General features: G+C 36.7%; 2 protein-coding genes across 2 annotated transcripts in view; both read right to left on the bottom strand.

Annotated features, from left to right (window-relative positions):
* Positions 1-871: 871 nt before the first annotated feature.
* On the bottom strand, positions 872-13667 carry papss2a (3'-phosphoadenosine 5'-phosphosulfate synthase 2a). The gene is made up of 12 exons (XM_079385914.1): positions 13442-13667; positions 10109-10223; positions 9114-9349; positions 8703-8841; positions 8470-8588; positions 6832-6945; positions 6425-6536; positions 5267-5472; positions 5018-5153; positions 3379-3647; positions 2328-2557; positions 872-2078 (listed from the first exon to the last, which is right to left on the bottom strand). Exons 1-12 carry the CDS (start codon positions 13466-13468, stop codon positions 1937-1939), a joined length of 1845 nt encoding a protein of 614 aa, XP_079242040.1. The 5' UTR covers positions 13469-13667; the 3' UTR covers positions 872-1936.
* Positions 13668-14010: 343 nt separating this feature from the next.
* Positions 14011-22974, bottom strand: part of minpp1a (multiple inositol-polyphosphate phosphatase 1a) — a 12621-nt gene continuing 3657 nt past the window's right edge. Inside the window, exons 2-6 of the mRNA XM_079386263.1 lie at positions 21529-22316; positions 20999-21190; positions 19803-19900; positions 18967-19097; positions 14011-15352 (exon numbers count right to left, since the gene is read on the bottom strand). Coding sequence (XP_079242389.1) covers positions 14992-15352; positions 18967-19097; positions 19803-19900; positions 20999-21190; positions 21529-22123 — 1377 coding nt within the window. The 5' untranslated portion in view covers positions 22124-22316 and the 3' untranslated portion in view covers positions 14011-14991. The remainder of the gene's footprint in view (positions 15353-18966; positions 19098-19802; positions 19901-20998; positions 21191-21528; positions 22317-22974) is intronic.

Here is a 22974-nt window from a genome sequence, read left to right as displayed (position 1 = left end):
TAGTGCATGCCTAAATGCTGACAAAATTCAGTTTTAGCACAGTAAATTAACTATTATCATTCAAAGGAAATTATTAAAATGATTTAAATTTAAATAAATCTTAAAATAAAATATAAATGTAAATATTAGATGAAAAACACTGTATCCTGTATTAAAGGCACTAGATTTAGGGAAATGGGTGAGTATGTCCTGTCCTTAACCCAAAGTAGGTCTCCGTGCCTCCAGCGGCTTATTTTATAGATGCTTGTTCCCTGGGAAAATCCATGCCACACATCCTGTACATACTGTAACCTTTTCAGAATTGCACAACACTGCAACTGCAGTTAGCAGATTTAAATAGGGTTACCTAGAACATATTGGATCTAATGCTCTCATCCGCACTAAGTCTAATTGGGAATCCCATAAATCCGTTTGGGAATACCTAGGGTCTAGTGGAGCACAGTCACAGCCCTGCTCCCTAAATCCATCCATCCATCATCTTAGGAGTTATTCACCCGTAACAGATTTTGGGACTATGTTCTAGGGCACATTATGCCTGCGTTCGGGCCACGACCTCATATAAACCGATTATAAATGGCTTTTTGCATCATACGGGAATGAAAAGTTCCACAAAACAGTTTGCTTATGTACTGTAACTGTTAGCTGAAGTTATATTTGCATAATCAACTGTTTTTCCCATGGTGCTATGTGGTTTCTGTACACTGGTGACCGACCACCAGATGGTAGTACAGGGTCAATATTTCTGTGGATGGTGCAGTTACGCCATCCATCTGTTAAATGTAACTTTTGCCCTTGTTTCAGAGAACAGAAAGCAAGCCTTACATATAGTCACACACTGTGAACATCTAAAAGCAGCCACATGGTCACATTTATGTAATCATAGTAATAAGATTTAATTAAAAGAGATAAGATACAGCCTACACATATTCAGATGACATAATATTGCATTTGCTGTTAAACCTTTAATAAAACAGTGTTACTCATTATTGTCTTTAAAATAAATATTTTCTCTAGTATGCCTTCCCCAATATGGTCCCCAGATAACGGCCCCTTTCTTTGGGGGTTAAAAAAAAAAATTGTCATATGTAAACAGAATTATTCTGACTGCATTTGCAGCTGCATGAACACTGCTTTGATTATACATCAACAAAAAGTTTGGGGTCAGTAAGTTTATTTTATTTTTTTAAGAAAAATAATACTTTAGATACATTACTCAAAACTGATATTTATATTATTACAGAAAATTTCAAAGAATCCTGTAAAAAGTTTCACAGTTTCCACAAAAATTTTCAGCAGCACTGTTTTCAGCATTGATAATAATAAATGTTTCTTGAGCACCAAATCAGCATATTAAAATGATTTCTAAAGAATCATGTGACATTGATGACTGGAGTAATGGCTGCTTAATTCAGCTTTGCCATCACAGCAAAAAATTACATTTTAAATATATTAAACCAGTTGCTTTAAACTGTAAAGTAATTCAAATTAATGCAGCTTTGTTGATCATTAAGAGACATTAAAAAAACATTTAAAAATTCTTACCAACCCCAGACTTTTGAACAGTAGAGTAATTGCTTCATTTAGATTACAATTGATATACTTTTTTCTTTTAAATGCCTGCTAAAGCATACAAAACAGATTCCTAAATATAATTTAAGATCTCATAAGATCTCTTTGGCACCGACAATCTGTTAATCAAGGCACATCAGTTTACAGTTTACAATTTCACAGTTGAAAAAGCATGTTCATAATTTTAAAACGATGCTGTAGTAAAATAATTCCTCACAGGAAACCTTGGCCACCTTTGCTACCGGCTCGTTGTAAGTATGCACCTTCATTTTTCAATGCCTTGAAGTAGTTTACTGAGTCACTCTCAGTAAGGACCACATTTTCTGTGATCTGAGGTTTTGTATGTCGGAATGTCTTGTATGTGTCATCACTGGTCCTTCTGTAGAGAAGTGTAATACTCTGTGAGGACCTTCCAGGCTTTAGGGGCCATGAAGCCATCGGGAGGGTTCTCTCCACTGCGGGCCAGCTTGCGCATCTTGGTCCCAGAGATGAACTCAAAATCAGCATGTCTGCATTGTTTGAAAACAAGGAGTTAAAAGCAGCCTGTCTTTCATGCTTCAGAATCACTAAAGCAACCACTTTTACATGCAAATAAAGTTTGCTTTAGTTTCCAGTTGTAGGAAAAAGACATTTACATACATCACTGCTATTGGAATTCTCCTGAATCAGCATATTTTAAATAGTCTAAGAGATGCACATTCACCTCTTCATGTTAATTTCTTGTGAAATACTGGAATTGCTCTGCAGTTCAGTCTCACCTGTCTTTGTCATAGAAGTCCATAGCCTTCTTGGTCTTATTGTATGCAGCCACTCTGAAGGGGATAATTTCCACAGAGATGAGTCCAGGGGCCATGGACAGAACTTTACCTCCATGAGATGGATCATACAGGTCCTGTCCTGTCTCTGGATGGGGCATCCCAGCAGGATCACGACCCACAATGTAGAAATTAGACCCTGCTACCATCCTTGCACGACAGTGCCACTGGACCTGAGCGACAAAGGAACAAGTTTAGCCATTTGTAAGGGTGTCATTTATATATATTTATATATGTTATGGGTGAAATGAGAGGAGTTCATGGGAATCATTGGCTGCATCCGAAATCACTTCCCAACAACATGGCAATGCATTCATACTACACACATTCATAATATATAGAACATACTGTTTTTAATGGTCGCAAAGTATTAATTATTCAAAAGAAGTACCTACTCAGAGAGTATGTGATTTTGGATGCAGCCTTAAGACTATGTGGGCCATCTAGATTAATTTTTAAGGAAGTATTACTTTTTTACCCTACACTTAGGGTTAAGTGAAGTCACTTATGCTCACCTAGGCAGCATTTATTTTACAATACAGTAAAAGCAGTAACATTGTGATATATAATTACATATATATATATATATATATATATAAAGATTTAATTTATTCCTGTGATGGCAAAGATTTTCAGCAGCCATTACTCCAGTCTTCAGTGTCACATGATCCTTCAGAAATCACTCTAATATGCTGATTTGGTGCTCTAGAAACATTTATTATTATTATCAATATTTAAAACATTTGTGTGCTGCCTATTGTCTGTGATGCAGTTTTTTCCGATTCTTTGATAAATAGAAGGTTCAAAAGAACAGCATTTATTTGAAATAAAAAAACCTTTTGTACATTATAAATGTCTTTACTGTCAATAAAATTATTAATTTCTCTCACTCAAAATTTATATATACAATATATATATTGAGTTGTGCTTATAAATGATTAGCATTTAGCATTAAATTTTCATATGCGTTTATGAAAGACAACCATCTACATACCTCTGTAGGCCCAGCGTACATCATAGGGGAGGGAAAGATGGCCACAATGGTGGATTGTGGGTCTAGAATGCCATCCTCCAGCACGGCTGCATGCTGTTTCATCCTCCAATCCAGAGGCACGTCATCATCTTTGGTCCAGCCACCCAAAGGATGCAAAAGTAGCACTGACCTTCGATACCCACGTTCCTCCAGTCGTCGACGTGTGTCGCTCATAAGCAAGGCATGGCCATTATGCACCGGGTTCCTGAGTTGAAAAGCAAACACTGCATCTGGGAAAACAATAGAATGGTCAATTCAAGTGCTTTAATTAGTTGTTGCATAACCATGGTGAAGTCCATTAGTTTCTCAAGAGGATGCTAAGAACCTACAAAGCCGGAAATTCAAGACACTCATGTGGTGTATCAAATTAACAACCTCAGTTTCTTATTTGACTTTTTCGAATTTACACCAGCCAATGAATAATTAATATGTGGTAAACATGTGACTTATTTTAGCCACACTCTATAAAATGCTTTTTCAAACCAAAAAAGTGCCAGCTGTGGTTTTTAATGTGGGTATTAAAGCCCACTTTTATTGTTTATTACATTTTTAACATTGTACCCTACATGAGTGCTTTGGATTCTTCATATAGACCCCTGATGCAATATCTTGCTGCCATATTTTTGCCCGCCAAGAACATGTTTGGCAACATGATTTTACAAAATCACATCCTAGATCCAGAATGACAATGGTTTTCATTGGAGATGCATGGTACTGAGAATTTAATTAAGATTAAAGGATTAGTTCACTTCCAGAATAAAAATTTCCTGATAATTTACTCACCCCTATGTCATCCAAGATGTACATGTCTTTCTTTTTTCAGTCGCAAAGAAATTACGTTTTTTTGAGGAAAACATTCCAGGATTTTTCTCCATATAGTGGACTTCAATGGCAGCCAATGGGTTGAAGATCCAAACTGCAGTTTCAATGCCATTTCAAAGGGCTCTACACGATCCCAGCTGAGGAATAAGGGTCTTATCTAGCGAAACGATTGGCCATTTTCACTTTTTACAAAAAAGATCATCAAAAAACACCATCCCATTTTCTCCTCCAATTTCAAAACCGTCCAACATTGTTGTTTTACCTTTTTTTTTGTAAGGGCCATTTGACTTTCTTTGCACATTCACTTTGTAATCACTGGGTCAGTACTTCCACCTACATCATGCATGACCTTTCCAACGTAATTATGTACTGCGTGAATTTCGATGCAAGACGAGCATTTGTGGTTAAAAAGTATATAATTTTTTATTTTACGTTTTTGAGAAAATGGCTGATCGTTTCACTAAACAAGACCCTTATTCTTTGGCTGGAATCGTGTAGACACCTTTGAAGCTGCATTGAACCTGCAATTTGGAGCTTCAACCCATTGGCTCTCCACTATATGAAGAAAAATCCTGGAATGTTTTCCTAAAAAAAAACCTTAATTTCTTTTCAAATAAAAAAGAAAGACATGAAAAGTTTGGATAACATGGGAGTGAGTAAATTATCAGGAATTTTTAAGTCAGGAAGTGCACTAATCCTAAGTGTCTCCAGAAGATTACTCTGTAAACGCTGTTACTTGTTAACTCTTAATCGTACTCTTTAACCCATTTGCTCTTACCTGCTTTCATCTCTTTAAATCTCTCCTTTAGCTCTCGTGGAGTGAGACGGTACTGATCCAGCCCATCGTTCCATCTGATTCGCTCCAATACCTCTAGCTCACCTCCTACCAGCCAATCACCGCTTTCCAAAACCATCTGTTCACAGGTAAATAGTTAAAGCATGTCATTTTAGTGCATTTCTAAGTTATAATACTTTGGTGATTCGTTATACATTAATTATCAAGGCATTTTATGAAAATGATTAATACCTTTATATAAGGGTGTTTGGGGCAGGTTGTCCCCCATTGGTGTGCACATCGCTCTTCCTTTCGATGCTCATAGAATTCTGGGTTGCGTAAGATGGCGACACGTTTTCCCTGGTACTCCAGAGCCACAGCCACACTGCCTTGTAGACGTTCTTTAACCTCCGTGGCAACAGGAAGGACGATGGGTATTGAGAGGTTGATGGTACCACCTGTATTTAGAAATAGGTTAATCTGCATATTAGGGGAAGTCGTGGCCCAATGGTTAGAGAGTCGGACTTGTAATCTGAAGGTTGCGGGTTCGAGTCTCGGGCCAGCAGGGATTGTAGGTGGGGGGAGTGAATGTCCAGCGCTCTCTCCACCCTCAATACCACGACTGAGGTGCCCTTGAGCAAGGCACCGAACCCCCAACTGCTCCCCGGGCGCCGCAGCATAAAATGGCTGCCCACTGCTCCGGGTGTGTGTTCACGGTGTGTGTGTGTGTTCACTGCTGTGTGTGTGCACGTTGGATGGGTTAAATGCAGAGCACGAATTCCGAGTATGGGTCACCATACTTGGCTGAATGTCACTTCACATATATTAGAAATTATTTTAAAGAGATGACTGGAATCACAGAAACTATTTATTTGTAACTATTTATTTGTTATTTTTTAATAGGAAAAAACTACCCAAATACCCCTTAACACATAACATCTGAATTCAATATGGATCATTAGCTGCTTTCTCTGTTAAGTGCCACTAACAATGTATACCAGTACACATTGAATGTTATTTGCTTGCGTGCAATTGCAACTACAATTTAAAAAGTACAGCTTCCTCCCCTGATCGATGTTCGCTGACCAACGCAATTAAACCAAACAAAGCATGTGAGTTTCACAGGAAGCCAGATCATTGCATCATTCTGTCTCCTGGAAGCAGCTTCAGCTCTGGCAACTGGTAATTATTTTATGCATGAAACATCTTCTAAATAACATTACAGAGCTTAGATCAGCCTTCTGCTGCTGGTATAAGCACCATCGCCAGCATAAAGATGATAAACCTGACTAAGTCTGATTGCTGTGTGTACTGCAGAATAAAAAAAATAAATAAATAAAATAAAAAGAGTAGCACTAATAAAAGAAGGGAGGTGTTTGGTACGGGAACAAGAATGTGCTTGTATGTTACCATCAAGTAGGGTGTTGAAGTGAATAACTTGTAGGTATTCTCTCTCCCTCATGAAACCCTTCAAAGGACTAGCCCATCCTTCAGCCAACACCTGCACCCACTGTAAGTCCAGCTACACACACACAAATATAGAGAGCTGTTTTTACAAATGGAACAGTTAGCTAATATCATAGTCATCCAAATGTCTGTTCTGATTGATTGTTTGTGAGATTATATAACATCATGGAATAATAGGTGAGAATAAGTTTAAGGAACAGCATTCAAATTGTTATTGTGTTCACAATAATTTGTTCACTGTTCACGGGCTGATAAAGCAGCTGTTTGTCATCCTGTCAATAATTCACTCATATTTATGAACACATGAACCTGAGTGGTCCCTGGTCTCGAGGACGAATGCTGCTGGTTACCTTGGTGATGCTGATAGAGGGCAGGGTGCTGGCGTCTATCTGTGCCAGCTTCAGTCTGTTCTCAGGCACAAAGAGTTCATTAATCTCGTCTATAACTCCACTGGGAATGATGCTCTGAGAAAGAGAAATCATCAAAGGGCTGAATGAAAAATAGAAGAAGTACTGTATTTTCCATAATGGCATGTGCAGCTGTTACCCTAAGGAGCTATTTTATCTGATCTGACCCTTAAAAATGACTTTCATTGCTGTAATTGCAATGTTGTCAGGTTTGTTCAATTATAGTAGATGTGAATTCCCTTATGTGAATAAGATATCAATATGGCTTCAGAAGACTTGTAATATAACTCCTGAGTTTTACACTATTTTATAGTGAACAACACTTTGTGGTGTTTTTTTTTCCAGCTTACAGTAAATTATGAAGTTATTGGATGGAAAAAACTATGTGAAGATTCTTTAAAACAATTACACTAGTGTTCAAAAGTTTGGAGTCGGTGGAGTCGGTATTTTGTAATGATTTTGACTCAACATGGTTGAATCTCAACAAGGCTGCTTTTTCTTTCTAAAAAATTAGTGCTGTCAAACAATTAATCGCGATTAATCGCATCCAAAATAAAAGTTTTTGTTTACAATAATATATATGTGCGTACCACTAAGTATATTTATTATGTATATAGAAATACACATACATACATGTATATATTTCAGAAAAATATGTTATGTTTATATAACAAATACATTATATGAATATAAATATAAACCTGAAAATACATGTAAATATTTTCAAAATATATTCTGTATGTGTGTGTATTTATGTATACATACAGTATATTATGCAAACAAAAACATTTATTTTGGATCCGATTAATCGTGATTAATCATTTGACAGCACTAATATTGTGGAATAAAATTGTGTATAATTACAGTTTAAAATAACTTTTTATACATTTCTATTTTCATATATTTTTATATAGATATTTCTGTATCCATATATAAATTTTTACTACAAGTAAACTGGAGCAAAATATCTTGCCCTGTCTACTAAGATTGTGCCCTTCGGACAGAGGCTTTTGCTTTGGTTTCAATCTTGGACTTCTGACCAAACATTACGTTAAGTGCACCAATTGGGAAATGAAAGGTATTCTTAAAGGTCCCATGGCATGAAAATTCACTTTATGAGGTTTTTTAACATTAATATGAGTTCCCTTAGCCTGGCTATGGTCCCCCAGTGGCTAGAAATGGCGAAAGGTGTAAACTGATCCCTGGGTATCCTGCTTCGCCTTTGAGAAAATGAAAGCTCAGATTGCCCGATCTGGAATCTTCCCTTTATGTCGTCATGCGGGGAAAGGTTACCTCCCCTTTCTCTGCTTTGCCTGCCCATGAGAAAATGAGCTACGACCGTGCGAGGCGAGCACAATTTTTTTCGAGAGAGAGAGACATCATGGCTTGCAAACGAGAGAAGCACTGTTTTGCGTCTGAGTAATAAACTGCGCATATTAACAGACAAATTATGTTCATATTTAAAAGTCCAAACATTCAGTAAGCGACAAGTGCTTGGATGTCATGGGACCTTTAAAGCCCAAAGTGCTGTATACTTTGGCTGTTCTTGATATGTCCTGTTCTGTTCAGCTCCTGACTAACCTGCTCCTTCAAAAGGTCCACGAGCTGCTGAATGCATTCATTCACTGTGAGCTCTCCGGTCTTCAGAATCAGCTCAGGAGCCTCTGGACACTCATACTCAGAATCTATACCGGTGAAGCCTGAGTGAGAAATGAAGGAAAGCAAATAAATGTTTGGTTTTTAAAAAATGTTTTTGTTTTTTTTACATACTTTTGGGAAATGCAGTTTTAAAGTTCCTATGTTTTTTATATCACCTTTAATCTGTCCAGCTCTTGCTTTTTTGTAAAGTCCTTTAACGTCTCTGCTCTCGCACACATCCAGAGGAGCGTTCACAAACACCTCAAAAAATGGCAAACCTGCTTTCTCGTGGATCCTCCGGGCCTCTGCACGGTCCTACAGAGGCGGCATTATGCATTTTATAGAACATTTTTATAAAAGATGTTTAAAGAAAATGAAAACACAGCAGTGTTTATCGCTCCTTGCATCTATAAAATCATTTGTCTGCTTTGGTTATTTTCATTTGTAAGTCACTTTGATCAACAGTATCTGCTAAAATGAACAAATGGGAGCCGTTTATACTGCAATTCTTTGTTTTTTAAACCTAATTTAACAAATTTCGAAGGATAAATGATAAAGTAAACCCAGATGTTGGTTAGATAGCTCACTTTGGAATACGGCGAGATGAAACTTGTAATGCAAACAAGCCCAGCATCTGCAAACAGTTTGGCCACTTCAGCAATACGCCGAATATTCTCCTCTCGATCCTCAGAAGTAAAGCCCAGGTTCTTATTCAGGCCGTGACGGATGTTATCACCGTCCAAAGAGTAGCAGGGAATGGCGTGAGAGACCAGATGCTCCTCTAAAGCGAATCCCACTGTTGTCTTACCAGCCCCTGACAGACCTGCATACACACACACACACACACACACACACACAAAGTAATTCCAATAAAATCTTTTCGTTAAATAATCTTTGAAAGAAATGTTTCATGGCTTCCACAAAAATACTAAGCAAGACAACATTCAACACTGATAATTATAAGAAATGTTTCTTGTGCACCAATTTAGCATATTAGAATGATTTCTGAAAGATCATGTGACACTGAAGAAGTATTTTTCATCAAATAAATGCAGCCTCGGTGAGCATAAGAGGAAAATCTATACCGACCCCAAACTTTTAAACAGTACTTTATAAAACATTAAAAAATTAGGTATAATTACAAATTGTGATTATTCATGATCACTACAATCAAGATTTTTTTCACTTTCTTTGCAAGTAAAGAAAACAAAAAATGTGCTCAAGTTATCAGTAACAAGGAACATGTTTCTGGTTCATGTTCATGAAATGAAACCTGAGCCACACTAAGAGGGTAGTGGAGGTACAGAAGGCAAAAAACTGTATTGAGAAACCTAGTGTGCAGAAAAACCTCATAGTCAACACCTGCGGTTTCAAGTTCAGCCCAACTTGCTGTACAGGTGTCACAGGTTGGTCAAATTATTTCCCCATTTCAGTAAAGGGCAACCTGATATATTGTGACATTGCTGTTTTTAAACAGAAGCATGTTTTGGATTTCATTATTGAAACTCGTTTCAATTTTGCTTTATGTATTTGTTTTAACTGTGTGTGTGTGTGTGTGTGTGTGTGTGTGTCCATGGATTACCTGTGAGCCAGACTGTACATCCTCTGAAACCTCCTCTGGTTCCCACAACCTGCCCTCTCTTGCTGCGGCTGACATGATGGGCCTGGTAAACCACATTAGTGGATTTTTGCAGATCCTACAAATACACATACATACCAGCATTTAGAGCTAATTTTAGTAGAGTATTAGAATTTGATATATCTGAGCACAGAAATACACAATGGGCTTTGACACTCCATTTACATTTTACATTCAAGTTATATTTATACTTTTGGTATACACTTTTGTACACTTCCATATATATATATATATATATATATGATATGATATATGTATATGATATAAAGAAAATATTTATCAAGAATGCATTCAATCAAAAGTGATAGAACATTTATTTTAGTACGTTTGTTTTTCAAATAAATGCTGTTCTTTTCATCTTTCTATTCATCAAAGAATACTGAAAATTTATCAAGGTTTCCACAAAAATATTAAGCAACTGTTTTCAATATTGATAATAATAATAAGACATGTTTCTTGAACACCAAATCAGCATATCAGAATGATTTATGAAGAGTAATGGCTGCTGAAAATTCAGCTTCCATCACAGAAAGAAATTACATTTTAAAATATTGAAATAGAAAATAGCTATTTTAATTTTGATCAAATAAATGCAGCCTTGGTGAACATAAGAGACTTCTTTCAAAAACATCTTATTGGAATGTTTTGAATGCTATTTGTGTGGGGAACAAATCAAAGCAATGAACATCTCTTTATCAGAGTTTCTCTTTTCCTGATTTGGAAAATTCATTGTGTGCTTCTAAGAATTAACTGTCACTCTGTGAAATTTACAAAGGATTTAGTGTATGAAAGAATAAGTGCTTAATATATCAGTGTGTGTTACAGCTATTGGTCAGATTTGGTGTCATTAATACAGTGTGGTCAGTGTGCAGCTGCTGTAGCTATAATGATGTGGCTTATTCACATCTCTCTCTCTCTCTCTCTCTCACACACACACACACACACACACACACACACACGCTGTATTGCCTCAGCCTCAGTTTCCTGCAGAGCTCTTCACTGAGAACCAAGGTGGAAAAATACTGGGTTTGTGTGGGACGATCTGCAGGAAAACCAATGCTGCTTTATAAACAGACCATTATGTTCATTAACTAGGAATGCATCAACTTTGAACAGGACACACACCCTCAAACATGATATTCCTGCTGACTGTTCCACGTCAAATAAAAAATGGATAAATCATGCATTTACAACTCAGTCGATGACGTAATTTAGCTATACACTCACACACACAGCCTTTTTTTCATACCCACGTCTCGAATTTACTTGTGGAGTGCTTGAAAAACAAATAGATTCATTCATTACATACCACTGACTTCCAATGAAGTCAAAGATAACAGCCTGAATATGAATGACTGGCATTAGATCAGCTAAATCAAATCTGACCTCTGAACAGGGTCTAACTGACTCTGAATCTTTGTATGCCTGCCTTACTGGCTGCAGGTGTCATATTTCTGTGTTTTCTAAGACAACAGACCTGCGTAGAGAAGTAATGTAATGTCTTTGTAGATTTGTCTTATAACTATTTTTTATTTTTTTATCTGACATCTGTCTATCTATAACCAAAAGGAATGCGGAGGGGCTTCTTTGCCCTGTTGAGTAATAAGTGACAAAGTAGTCAACCATTTTAGAAGCTTGATTCCTGCCGTTTTTATCACTAAACTCACTTCAAACCCACTAAACTAACTTCAGGTTAGTGTTATTAATTTATTCAGCATTTGAAATTATTTAAATGATATATTAAAAATGTATTGAAGATGTATTGGAAAATCCCCTCCCTGGTGTTTTATTCTTATCTTTGAAAAATGACTTTTTATATAAAGAACATTTAAACATTAAATCTGAGTGTTTATAGACCCTATATAAAAGTATACCGCTTACATACACAAAAACACCCAAACAGCCAGGTGTAATAGGCATTTTCTCAACTGCAGTTTGCCTCAGCTGAACTCTGACTTGGATTAACTGACATGAACTTTAAAACAACAGCACTCCTGCAAGCATAAGGTCTTTTATATTTTAGAGATGTAACTGTATTATATTTCTAAATATTACAATCAATTATTCTTATGATATGTGTATAGTTCTTACTGGTTGCCATATTTCTTGTATGTGTATAAAAAAATATATATATATATTTTGTTTTTCACCTAGCAGTGATTTTGTTGACTTCAAATCTATTTCATAACTTTCTTAAATATTTTATTTTGAATTATGTACTTTAAACTATTCCAGTATTATCATATTTTAGTGATACAGCAGTTGAATAAAAAGTGAACAACTAAACCATACTTGCATACATTAAGACACAAATCAACTATAATAAAGGCAGATTTAACTCAAATTTGACAAAGATATTTTTCATAAATATCACAACGTCACAAATTATAAAACTTTTAAATTATAGAAATGTATAGCTAAAATTATGAAATTCAGAAACATCAAACCATTATTTTGTTCAATATCACATTTTTCATTCATTAATTAAAACAATTATGAAGGAATGCAAAGAACAATTCATGAAAAATGTTTAAAACAAGACCTAGTTTAATGGCAAGTTTCCATTGTGACAATTGTGCAACAAGGACAGCATGTGTTTAATGAACTGTAGCTAACTCAATTAAGTTCAGTAGTGTAGTGGAACTTGAAAACTATACACTCTTAGAAATAAAGGTGCTTCACGATGCCATAGAAGAACCTTTTTGTCTAAATGGTTCCATAAAGAACTTTTAACATCTGAAGAACCTTTCTGTTTCATAAAAGGTTCTTTGTGGCGAAAGAAGATTCTTTAGATTATAAAAAGGTAAGAAAGAGATTTGACTGAATGTTTTTTTGTCGAATCAAAAATGGTTCTTCTATATGGCATCACTGTGAAGAACCTAAGCACCTTTATTTTCAAGACTGTATTCATATTTTTTGTTTAGTAGGCCTTCTTCATCATTTTTAATTAATTAGTTTTCGTATTTCAGTCTCATGCCCTCTCAATGAACTAGTTTTTATGATTTTTTTTAAAGCCAGTAGCCTGTGTCTAGCCTTACATTGTCTTGCAGCAGAGTGCTTGTCCAGTATCTCCCCAAATGCTCGCAGACAGTTATATAACACATGAAAAAAAAAAAGTTATTTGACATTTCGAAGAACCCCAGTTCCATGCATCTCAGACAACCACCGTAAAACACTCCGAGTGCCTGAGGAACGCCAAAGAAGAAAATACAGCCCTGACAAAATAAACAATCAACTACAGAGAACTTTTGCCACGGGCTTTCTGTCTAATCTCACCGGTTTTGGTGTTGCGTTTCCAGGCATCTCGCTCCGGTGAAATGCGCTGAGGTTTGGACCTTCGCTCGAAGGCGGGGCGGACTAAACTCGCTGGTGGACGTCTTGAAGGTGGTTTATGCAGACGCGGAAAGAGAAGTGTTTTTAAGAGTGTCGCGAGACACGTCGCATTCCAACGGCCCTGCCCTCGTCCCACCTCCCGGGACCCACAATCTGCATATGGCTGAATGGAGAGCAGTGTACCGGTAGAAGACTGTAAGGCACTGAGGAGGAGGGATCATGAGCTACGGGAGAGAGGGGGCGGGCAGAAGGATGTGAGAGAAAAAGAACCCCTTGTTCTGCGTTCTTGTGTAAAATTAAAAGGATTTTTGAGCAGAGTGCAAATGATTTAATTACATTCAAGGAGTCGACTTTTTAAAGGAATTTCTGAATATGACTTTGTCTTTTAAAATTGTATCTATCTATCTACTGTGGGGTTATCTATCTATCTATCTATCTATCTATCTATCTATCTATCTATCTATCTATCTATCTATTGTAAGACAACTTTCAACTGGACACAAGTTTGCTCCCAAGGTCCAGTTTATTGTACTTGCATAACAAACTAACACATCATACAACATATAAAATCATTTCATGGTTCCCACACCTTTTGTCCATTGAGTTTTTTATTTCCAGCCCGTCCTAATTAACAGACAAAAAAAAAAGTAATTTTTGACATCAAGTAACAATAATTGCATTCACAGAGTAATTCTAGTCTATATATTTGAGAGTTGAGCATAACTACAAAGATATAATATTCACTACAGACATTTCCACAGCTTGATTTTATTAATTTCCAAATAATGTAAAGAAAAAATGTGTGCTGTGATGTTTCAAGTAAAATGCATATGGTAGCCTACATTTTTTTTAACCTTCATTCATTTTGTAAGAACACAACTGCATGGAAATTCAATCTGCTGAATTGGAAATATTTTTTATATATACACATATTAGATATATGTGTATTAGATATGATATACTGGGTATTTAAAATAATCTTTGGTCTGAATAGATTATATATACTAAAGTATTAACAGAAATCCCATATAAGCAAGCAACAGAGGCCTCTGAACTCTCTTTCAAAACCAGCAATATATGATTCAATCATGTAAACAAAGTACAATTGTTGGTTCATTGCTTAGAAGTTTAGCAGCTATTTTTTATGATAAAACATAATAAAACTAAAGACCTTTTCTACATGACACTGTAAATATTTTGCATGTGAAATGTCAAATGTGGTTATTTGATCGGATGGTTGGTCAGAGCGGTTTTGTCAGCTTTGAAATTTTAGCTCTCTCTGGTCCATAACATTCGTAAGTAATACTGTGGGGTTAAATTTGGATATATTTATATAAAATTAATATATAAAACCTTTTTCTTTCATTTACTCTTCTATCAACAGTGAAATGTTGTATAACATTCAAAAAATGTTTCAGTTTTCTTTTTTACTGGTTGTTGCTTCTATGAAAATGTCAGTCTGCTGGCCTTTGTGATGTGTTGCACTTTTATGTTTATGAATTGTTAATTTTACACACAGTCTCTTGGTCACAACCCTCTAGCAGAGCACGGTAGCGTTTCTTCACATCCTCGTACATTGGGACAGGGTCGGTGAGTCCAGGCAAGATCAAAGATTTCTCATTGAGTCGCACACCCATCCTAATCCCCTCCGGGCATTTATACAGCACTACCAGCAGGTTGGCAGCGTACGGCACAATCTTCCCACTTCGAAATATTCTGTTGTGCTGGGTTGCAAAGTTAGTTGAGCTGAGAGGGATGTCATCCTTGAACAGATCCAGCAGGGTGAGGAGGGGTAACAGCGTCTCAGCATGGCCGACCTGCACTGTTACAGCCTCCGATACAATACCATCCGAGCTGAGAGAAAGAGAAAGAGAGAGAAGACAAACTATAATACAGGATTAAATAGAGAAAAGACCGAACACATTGAACCCCTGTATTAGGTTTAAAAATGAGAATAAATGGACTGTAATTGGATTCTATACTACTCTGAAAAATAAATAGTTCTGAATGCATGTCCTTGAAGTTTGATTCAGAGTTATCTCACATTGCACTTGGCCTTTCATTACAAATCCCAGGAGACTTGAATTACAAATTACTGTTTGGATTTTTTCTAGTGTGCCTAGGTACTTCTACGTCACTGTGGGCTTCTCCCTCCCTACTGTTTGCAACCACTGATTGTGGAGGAGTGATCCATAACCTTTGAACAAAGGTAATCTTTGAAAAGAAAAAAATATATACACGTATATTTCACATCAATGTCCTTATACTGAAAACAATTAAACAAACACAAAGGGAATGTGAACAGGGAGTTCACCACTGAAACTAAACATAATGCCAAAGAGAACCAGCAATACACACTACCTGCTGTGCAATCATTCATAAAACACACTGATCATAAATGGGCCTGTGCAGTGTTTTCTGAATGGGTAATAAGCCTCATAAACATTTGGCAGAGCCAATTAAAAGCTGATGAATGCTAAATAATCAAAAACTTTCACTGCAAATATGTTGACCAATTAAGCAACACTAGCAGAGGGAGGTAGATTTGTTAGAGGTGATGCCAGTACAAAGTAGTATTATGAAGAGTTTCAGGAAGTTTTAACAAACATTCAAATATACACTAGACAGACGTGTTTGACCATCTTGCAACCTGGGCATGACACAGCATTTAAAACATTAAGCTAAAGTAAAAGTAGTTTAACTTTTAGACAACATTCTTTTTGTGTTTATGTCCATTCCTCTGCCCAAAAAAGCTGCATAAACACACTCAGTGAATCACACCTTGATGTACTTTGAGAATTGTGAGGGTTTAAAAATTAGTTAACAATCGAGGATAATTTTTAACGTGTCCAACAAAATATAACATATGACTCTTTTAAAGTTTTCTTTTTACAAAAACATCTGTAAATCAAATGTTTCAAGACAGAGAGATGCCTAGGCTATAAGCTTGCTCAGTTATCACTGATAGGATGTCTCAAAAGGACATGTTTGGTCAGAAATTAACAGTTGTAGAATATACTCACTTGATCTAATATTGTAACATCTTTCTGACGTCAGAAAGTGAGTTTTTAAATAACCGATACCCTGAACAATGATAGATGCTAATTTTACATACATGGTAACAACTAAACTACCTGCAACCACTTTGTTTTTCATCTTAAAATGACTGTGACCATAATCAAAATTATTAGACAGCACCTGTCCAAATTTCATAGCCAAGAATTTAGATATGTCTGGAATGTCCATATCAAATCAGTCTACAGTATTTTACCAACTAATGGATTATAATAGTCTTATTTGCTACCTGTCTGATGCTATTAGCTACTTTAAGATATGAAAAGGAAAGGAAAAAGGAAAAAAACAAAAAAAAAACAGTCAGATAAGCATCAGGAAACGAATGCAAAACCGGTATGGTTGGATTTCTGGAAATGGCTAAAGGAATAGTTGACCAAATTACTTCATTTGAACATTCCATCATTTACTTATTGTCATGCTGTTCTAAACCTGTATGGCCTTCTTTTCACCGTCAAACACAAAAGAAGAACTTTATCACAATGTTCAAGCTGCTCTTTTCCATTCTGGGAATCCAAATAGATTCCATACATTCAGAATTATGGCGAAAGTATCTCAGCAAATAAAATTACATTTATAAAGTAAATGAGTAAATGATTTTTCTTAAACAGAAGAGAATGGTGCTAGCAATGACAAAGAACACAGGTTTGACTCCCAATGACTGGCCAAATATAGACATGTAAATATAAGTACACGTATACTTATTTGTGGATACCCTCAACCATCTAGTTTGATGACACACATCTGCCCCACACCCAAGTTTGCTTAACCTTCAGTACATTCAAACACAGAAAAGGATGTTTAACAGACCCAAGGGAATGATGAATAGAAGCTAGATTGCTGATTTTTTACACAATAGAATTATATCACTCAAGTTCCGGTTTAAATGCTGTGTATTCTGTGTAATGTGGCGTGTTGGGGCTCTGTGTGTGAAGTGGGCAGCGGGTATAAGGCTGTATTTGTGGTATGACGCTATTTAGGTTATAAATTTGACAAGAAACATACTTTGTATGCATGCTCGACTGCTCTCAAATAGAGATATTACTGGTTAGACAAACAGTCTATCGTTCTGGCTACGTTCACACATAGCATTTGGGATTGACACAATGTTTGCTGCAAGGTTTAACGTTCAGTAGCAGACAGAAGCGGATCAAACAATAGGTAGGTAACCAAAGTCAAAGTCAAAGCACTTCGATGGCCTTGAGTAATGCCTGAAATCAGAGTGACAGATAATGATAGCAAATATTGTCATCTTCGCTTTCTCAGGCTATAGCTGTATTTTAGTTGTAAACACGTATTAGATCACAAAATGTCCAAATTTTCTGCAATTATTTATAATCTAAAAGTGAAGCGAAGTGACATTCAGCCAAGTATGGTGACCCATACTCGGAATTCGTGCTCTGCATTTAACCCATCCAACGTGCACACACACAGCAATGAACACACACACACCGTGAACACACACCCGGAGCAGTGGGCAGCCATTTTATGCTGCAGCGCCCGGGGAGCAGTTGGGGGTTCGATGCCTTGCTCAAGGGCACCTCAGTCGTGGTATTGAGGGTGGAGAGAGCGCTGGACATTCACTCCCCCCACCTACAATTCCTGCCGGCCGGAGACTCAAACCCACAACCTTCGGATTACAAGTCCGACTCTCTAACCATTAGGCCACGACTTCCCCGACAGACGTAAAATTATTAGTGACTGACAACAACAAATAACCAAAGCATGTGTCTGATTAGTAAGATTCCTATTTCAAACCAATGTTATTCTTTTGAACTTTCTATTTATCAAAAAATCTTGAAAAACATGTATAACAATTTTTCACATGTAAAGCAGCACAACTGTTTTCTACTGTGATTTCAGTCATACAGCTCTTATCAGTTTAATTTTTTTTTAATTCCCTTGAAACGTAGTTTATAAAGAAATTTGCAACCAACTTTCTCTCGCTTTTACTGCTGTGAATTGGTTTCTTTGTTGAAAGACTAAACACAGACACAGTGTGAAACGGATGTTCCCTCGACACCCTCACAGCTAAACTAAGACTCTACTATGTCAAAAAAAATAGGCTTTGTTTCCAGTGTTGTTTGTCTGTATCTGCTGATCTTATTCATTTACTTCTCAGCCGTAATAACTGATACTGCTGTGAAAGCAGGTACCACCAGACATTCTATATTTTCTCTGAAATGAAAGCTGGTCCCTGGCCCTTTTGTGGGAATGAAACTTTGATGTATTTTTAACCTCGAGCCCATAGTGATACAAAAATAAAAGGTTTGAGATTAAGAAACAATGGCACAATGGCAGATAAATGTAGATAGATTTGCAATAAAATGGAAATTGTAAAACATTTCCCTTATATGCATTTTATAAAGATAAGAAAGACCGCTCAGTGATCTTACTTGATCTGGGCTACAACTTTGTCAAGACGATGGAAAAGATCATGGAAGAGGATGCAGCTTGACTTGCTGTTGATATCATGCCCGTAGCTCCGCTTCCAGTACTGTTTCAAGTCACCAGCATACTCCATTACCTTAAGAGACACAAGACAGTGCCTTCAAACACTTACAGGTACATATCACATCTCACCAGTGTGCAATAACATTCAGATGTACTCTCCCCTTCAAAAGTTTGGGATCAGTAAGATTTTTAATGTATTTTAAAGAAGTTTCTTCTGCTCAAGGCTGGATCTATTTGATCAAAAATACAGACAAAAATATTATTGCAATTTAAAATAACAGTTTTCTATTTTAAATATACTTTAAAATATAATTTATTCCTGTGATCAAAGCTGAATCTTCAGCATCATTACTCCAGTCTTCAGTGCCACATGATCCTTCAGAAATCATTCTAATATGCTGATTTATAGCAGGACAATATTTAGCCGAGATACACCTATTTAAAAATTTGGAATCTGAGGGTGCAAAAGCTAAGAAAAATCACATTCAACCATAAAGCTGTCCAAATGAAGTCCTAAGCAATGCATATTACTAATCAAAAATTAAGTTTTAATATATTTATGTTTATATATATTTTCATGGAATATGGTCTTTACTTAAAAAGAAAAATCTGCAATTTTGACCCATACAATGTATTTTTGGCTATTGCTACAAATATACCCGTGCTACTTAAGACTTAAGGTTTTGTGGTCCACATATATAAAATTATCTGTTTCTTAAATAAAACCTCCCAGGAAGAGGAAACATAGGCAAACAGACAAAGTGCTCTGTTCCAGTACCTGTGCATCCACCTCATCAAACAACTGGCACCAGGGTGAGTTCAGCTCCTGGATAGCAAACTCATATGCACACAGGAAGAAACCTGCTTCCACTGAATCTGTGAAGCAAAATAAATATTAAGACAATGTGTCCTTTGCTAACCCATCAGGCAGTAGACCAAATTAGACTGTAAATTGTAGATTTCTATATGTTACTTCTTTGTAAAATCTGGATATTTGATAAAAGCAAACTATTCCACCAAAATAAACTGAAATGGTATGGACACCCCCCTCACTATTTTTGAATTCAAAGTAAAAAAAATAAATTAATAAATAAATATTAAATGCAAAATCGGAGAAGGACTATACAAAGTATTTTAGTCTCATTAACATACATGTTTCAATGGCTCAAACAGAAATTCAAAATTCTTTAAAATGTGCAAATGAGTGTGTGTCTGCATGCTGAAAATGCAAACTTTGCATGCAGATTTTCTTTATTCGTTCTAAGTTTCTGCTATCTAACTTACGTAATATATGGGACATTAGTGCTGTGGTTGCAATTCATATGTTCAATTTTCATATGTCCCAGCCCTGCCAACCAATTTGAGTTATTGACTTGGAATCTCTTAATCTTCTTAATTTCCAACCATTTTCATTTTTAGATTTTTATAGCTATTTTCAAATAATCTCAATGATTTCTAATCTAATTTGCATGATGCTTTACATGCACACTCACTGCAGAGAAATATGTGAAAAGATGAACAATGTATGTCAAATTATGTTTCTGTCTTTAGGTTCTCATCTAAACATGTTTGGCATGAGTCTGACATGAAATCGAGAAGGAAGTGTGTGTAATAATATACTGATGTGCCAAATTTTGTGGTTGTGTTTGCAAGAGCTCTTCCCATAAAACAAAGCAAACATATCATAATTTAAAAATCATTATCACTCTTCTAAACTGTACAGTAACATTTTGGACACTGCTTTATTTCAGCATTTGCGACTTATAGCTTTCCTATAGCTCAAATGGTAGAGCATGGCGCTAGCAACGCCAAGATCATGGGTTCGATTCCAAGGGGAAGCAAGAGCTGATAAAATGTAAAACTGTAACTTGAATGCAATGTAAGTTGCTTTGGATAAAAGCGTCTGCTAAATGCATAAATGTAAATGCGTTTGTTTGTGTAACAGGGTCATGATCGTATTATGCCATCACTGACCATCGGTGATGCTGGCATAAGGGACCTCCAGCCTGTCAGCCATTTTCTCCATTACTCTTTTCATCTCAGGGCCTTCATTAAAGTGTTTCACTTCTTCCAAGGCGCTCTTGTTGTTCTCCACTTCTTTCACAAACCGTTCGCACTGGTCAAAGTAACGCATCAAAGCGTCGTTCACAGCAAGTTCCAACTCAGCTAGTGAATGAAAGAAACATATACATTTAAAACATAAAAAATGAAAGTATAAAACATGACAGTAATTCGACATTTTGACATCCATATGACTTTAAATGCAGAAATGAAACAGGCATTTGATTGAACTGAAAAGTGCAAGTCTCCATTTTCTCTCCAATGAATCTCGCTGCTGTCGAGAGGAAACAAGTGAGCCATAATGCAAATCTTGTGTGCAGACCCCAGATTACAGACTAAAGCTAAATTAAGCACGCTCATGCTGGAAAAGAATGATTTAACAGTATGGCATGCAGATGATTCAGTGCTGGCAGTAACTGCAGGGCTGGGTCCTCATGCATTACCTTCAATGCTGAGTCCTTTCATTAGTCCCTCTCTGAAAGCGATGGTACTGTTCACACACCTGTGCTTCGAGCTGGTGATCAGTTTCACGCGTCCATTACGCACATTTTCCTCGGTCAGCAAAGAAGGGAACCATTTGATGAGTCTCTGCGCCAGGTGCCTGTGATCCTCACGGCCCTTGTCCACCAGTCGCCCGTCCATCTCATCCGTGTACCACATCTTCCACTGCGACTTTATCTCTGACAAACAGTTCAAGTTGTCTGTCGCATCACGCACGACGAGATTATAAAATTCGCGCATCTTCTGAATGTTTTTAATGGTCGGGTACCTCGTCCCGTGCCGGATTATAGCTGTCAAATGAGTTTCGCTGCATTTCGAGGAAGGCAGCGTCACGAGGGAGTTGTTTATGGCCAAAATATCGTCGATTAAGTACGTGTTGACCTCTTCATAGCGACCTTTGGTGCCAAAATACCTGGCGATCGCTGGTATGATGACTTTTGTGGACGAAAGGATGCTACAAGAGGACATAAACGCCCAGTAACTTATAATGCAATGAAAAAGAAGAAAACATATTGTTGTTACCACTTGTTTGACCATGTTTGTGTTGGGTTGCTCGGTGTCTCTTCTCCTTTTGCGCAACTGAAAAGTGACTCATTTCGATGAGACTTTACTCGCAGGCTGATGTTCGCGGATGTTTACACTGATGACACTGGAAATGTTGGCCAAATAGTAGCTTTCCCTGTGGCTCTGCGTTCTCTGTCTCTGCATGTAGTCACTGGTTATTCTTGTCCTGACAAATGGTAAAAATATCTTGGTAAAATAAATTATGGTAAATACTTGGTCAAATAAATCAAATAAATGGTTATTATACCAGATTAAACTACGGAAATTCTAAGCGGCCATGCATTATTATAATTTTTCTGTCTTGTTTTCTTGTGATCATGACTTAATTTTCTCGTGATCACGACATAACGAGTTGTTTTGTCGTTATCACGACTTAATTTTCTCGTGATCACGACATAACGAGTTGTTTTGTCGTTATCACGACTTAATTTTCTCGTGATCTCGACATAACGAAAGTTGTTTTGTCGTTATCACGACTTAATTTTCTCGTGATCTCGACATAACGAAATTTGTTTTGTGGTTATCTGGACATAACGAAAGTTGTTGATCTCAACCTAAAAACCGTTTTCTCACGACGTAATTGTAGCTATTGTGAGAAAATCAGGGTCGCAGTTGCAGACCCGACAGCCTCCTTCTCAAGTGTCGAACACTTATGTGTAAGTCGTCAATCACTGACAGACACAGAGCTAAAATGGCCGAGTATGAATATGCATGACAATCATGGATCAATGTAGTCGGTCACACACACAACACCTTCAATATTTGGGATGGTACTTATACCATATTTTTGTTATTATTATTTCAGTTTGAGTGTGTCCCTAATC

This window comes from Barbus barbus (genome assembly GCF_936440315.1).
Source record: "Barbus barbus genome assembly, chromosome: 30".
NCBI classification, from domain to species: domain Eukaryota; kingdom Metazoa; phylum Chordata; class Actinopteri; order Cypriniformes; family Cyprinidae; genus Barbus; species Barbus barbus.
Note: the sequence above shows the minus strand (reverse complement) of the source record. Positions and strands in the feature narration are given on the sequence as shown.

What these genes read in the sequence shown, in the direction of transcription:
- papss2a (XM_079385914.1), bottom strand. Translation starts at nt 13,468, where the DNA reads ATGCCTGGAAACGCAACACCAAAACCG. An exon ending in ATTTAAAGAGATGAAAGCAG is followed by an intron (nt 3,648 to 5,017) that starts GTAAGAGCAAAT and finishes TTGTTTTCCCAG; the next exon opens with ATGCAGTGTTTGCTTTTCAA. An exon ending in TGTACGCTGGGCCTACAGAG is followed by an intron (nt 2,558 to 3,378) that starts GTATGTAGATGG and finishes TTTGTCGCTCAG; the next exon opens with GTCCAGTGGCACTGTCGTGC.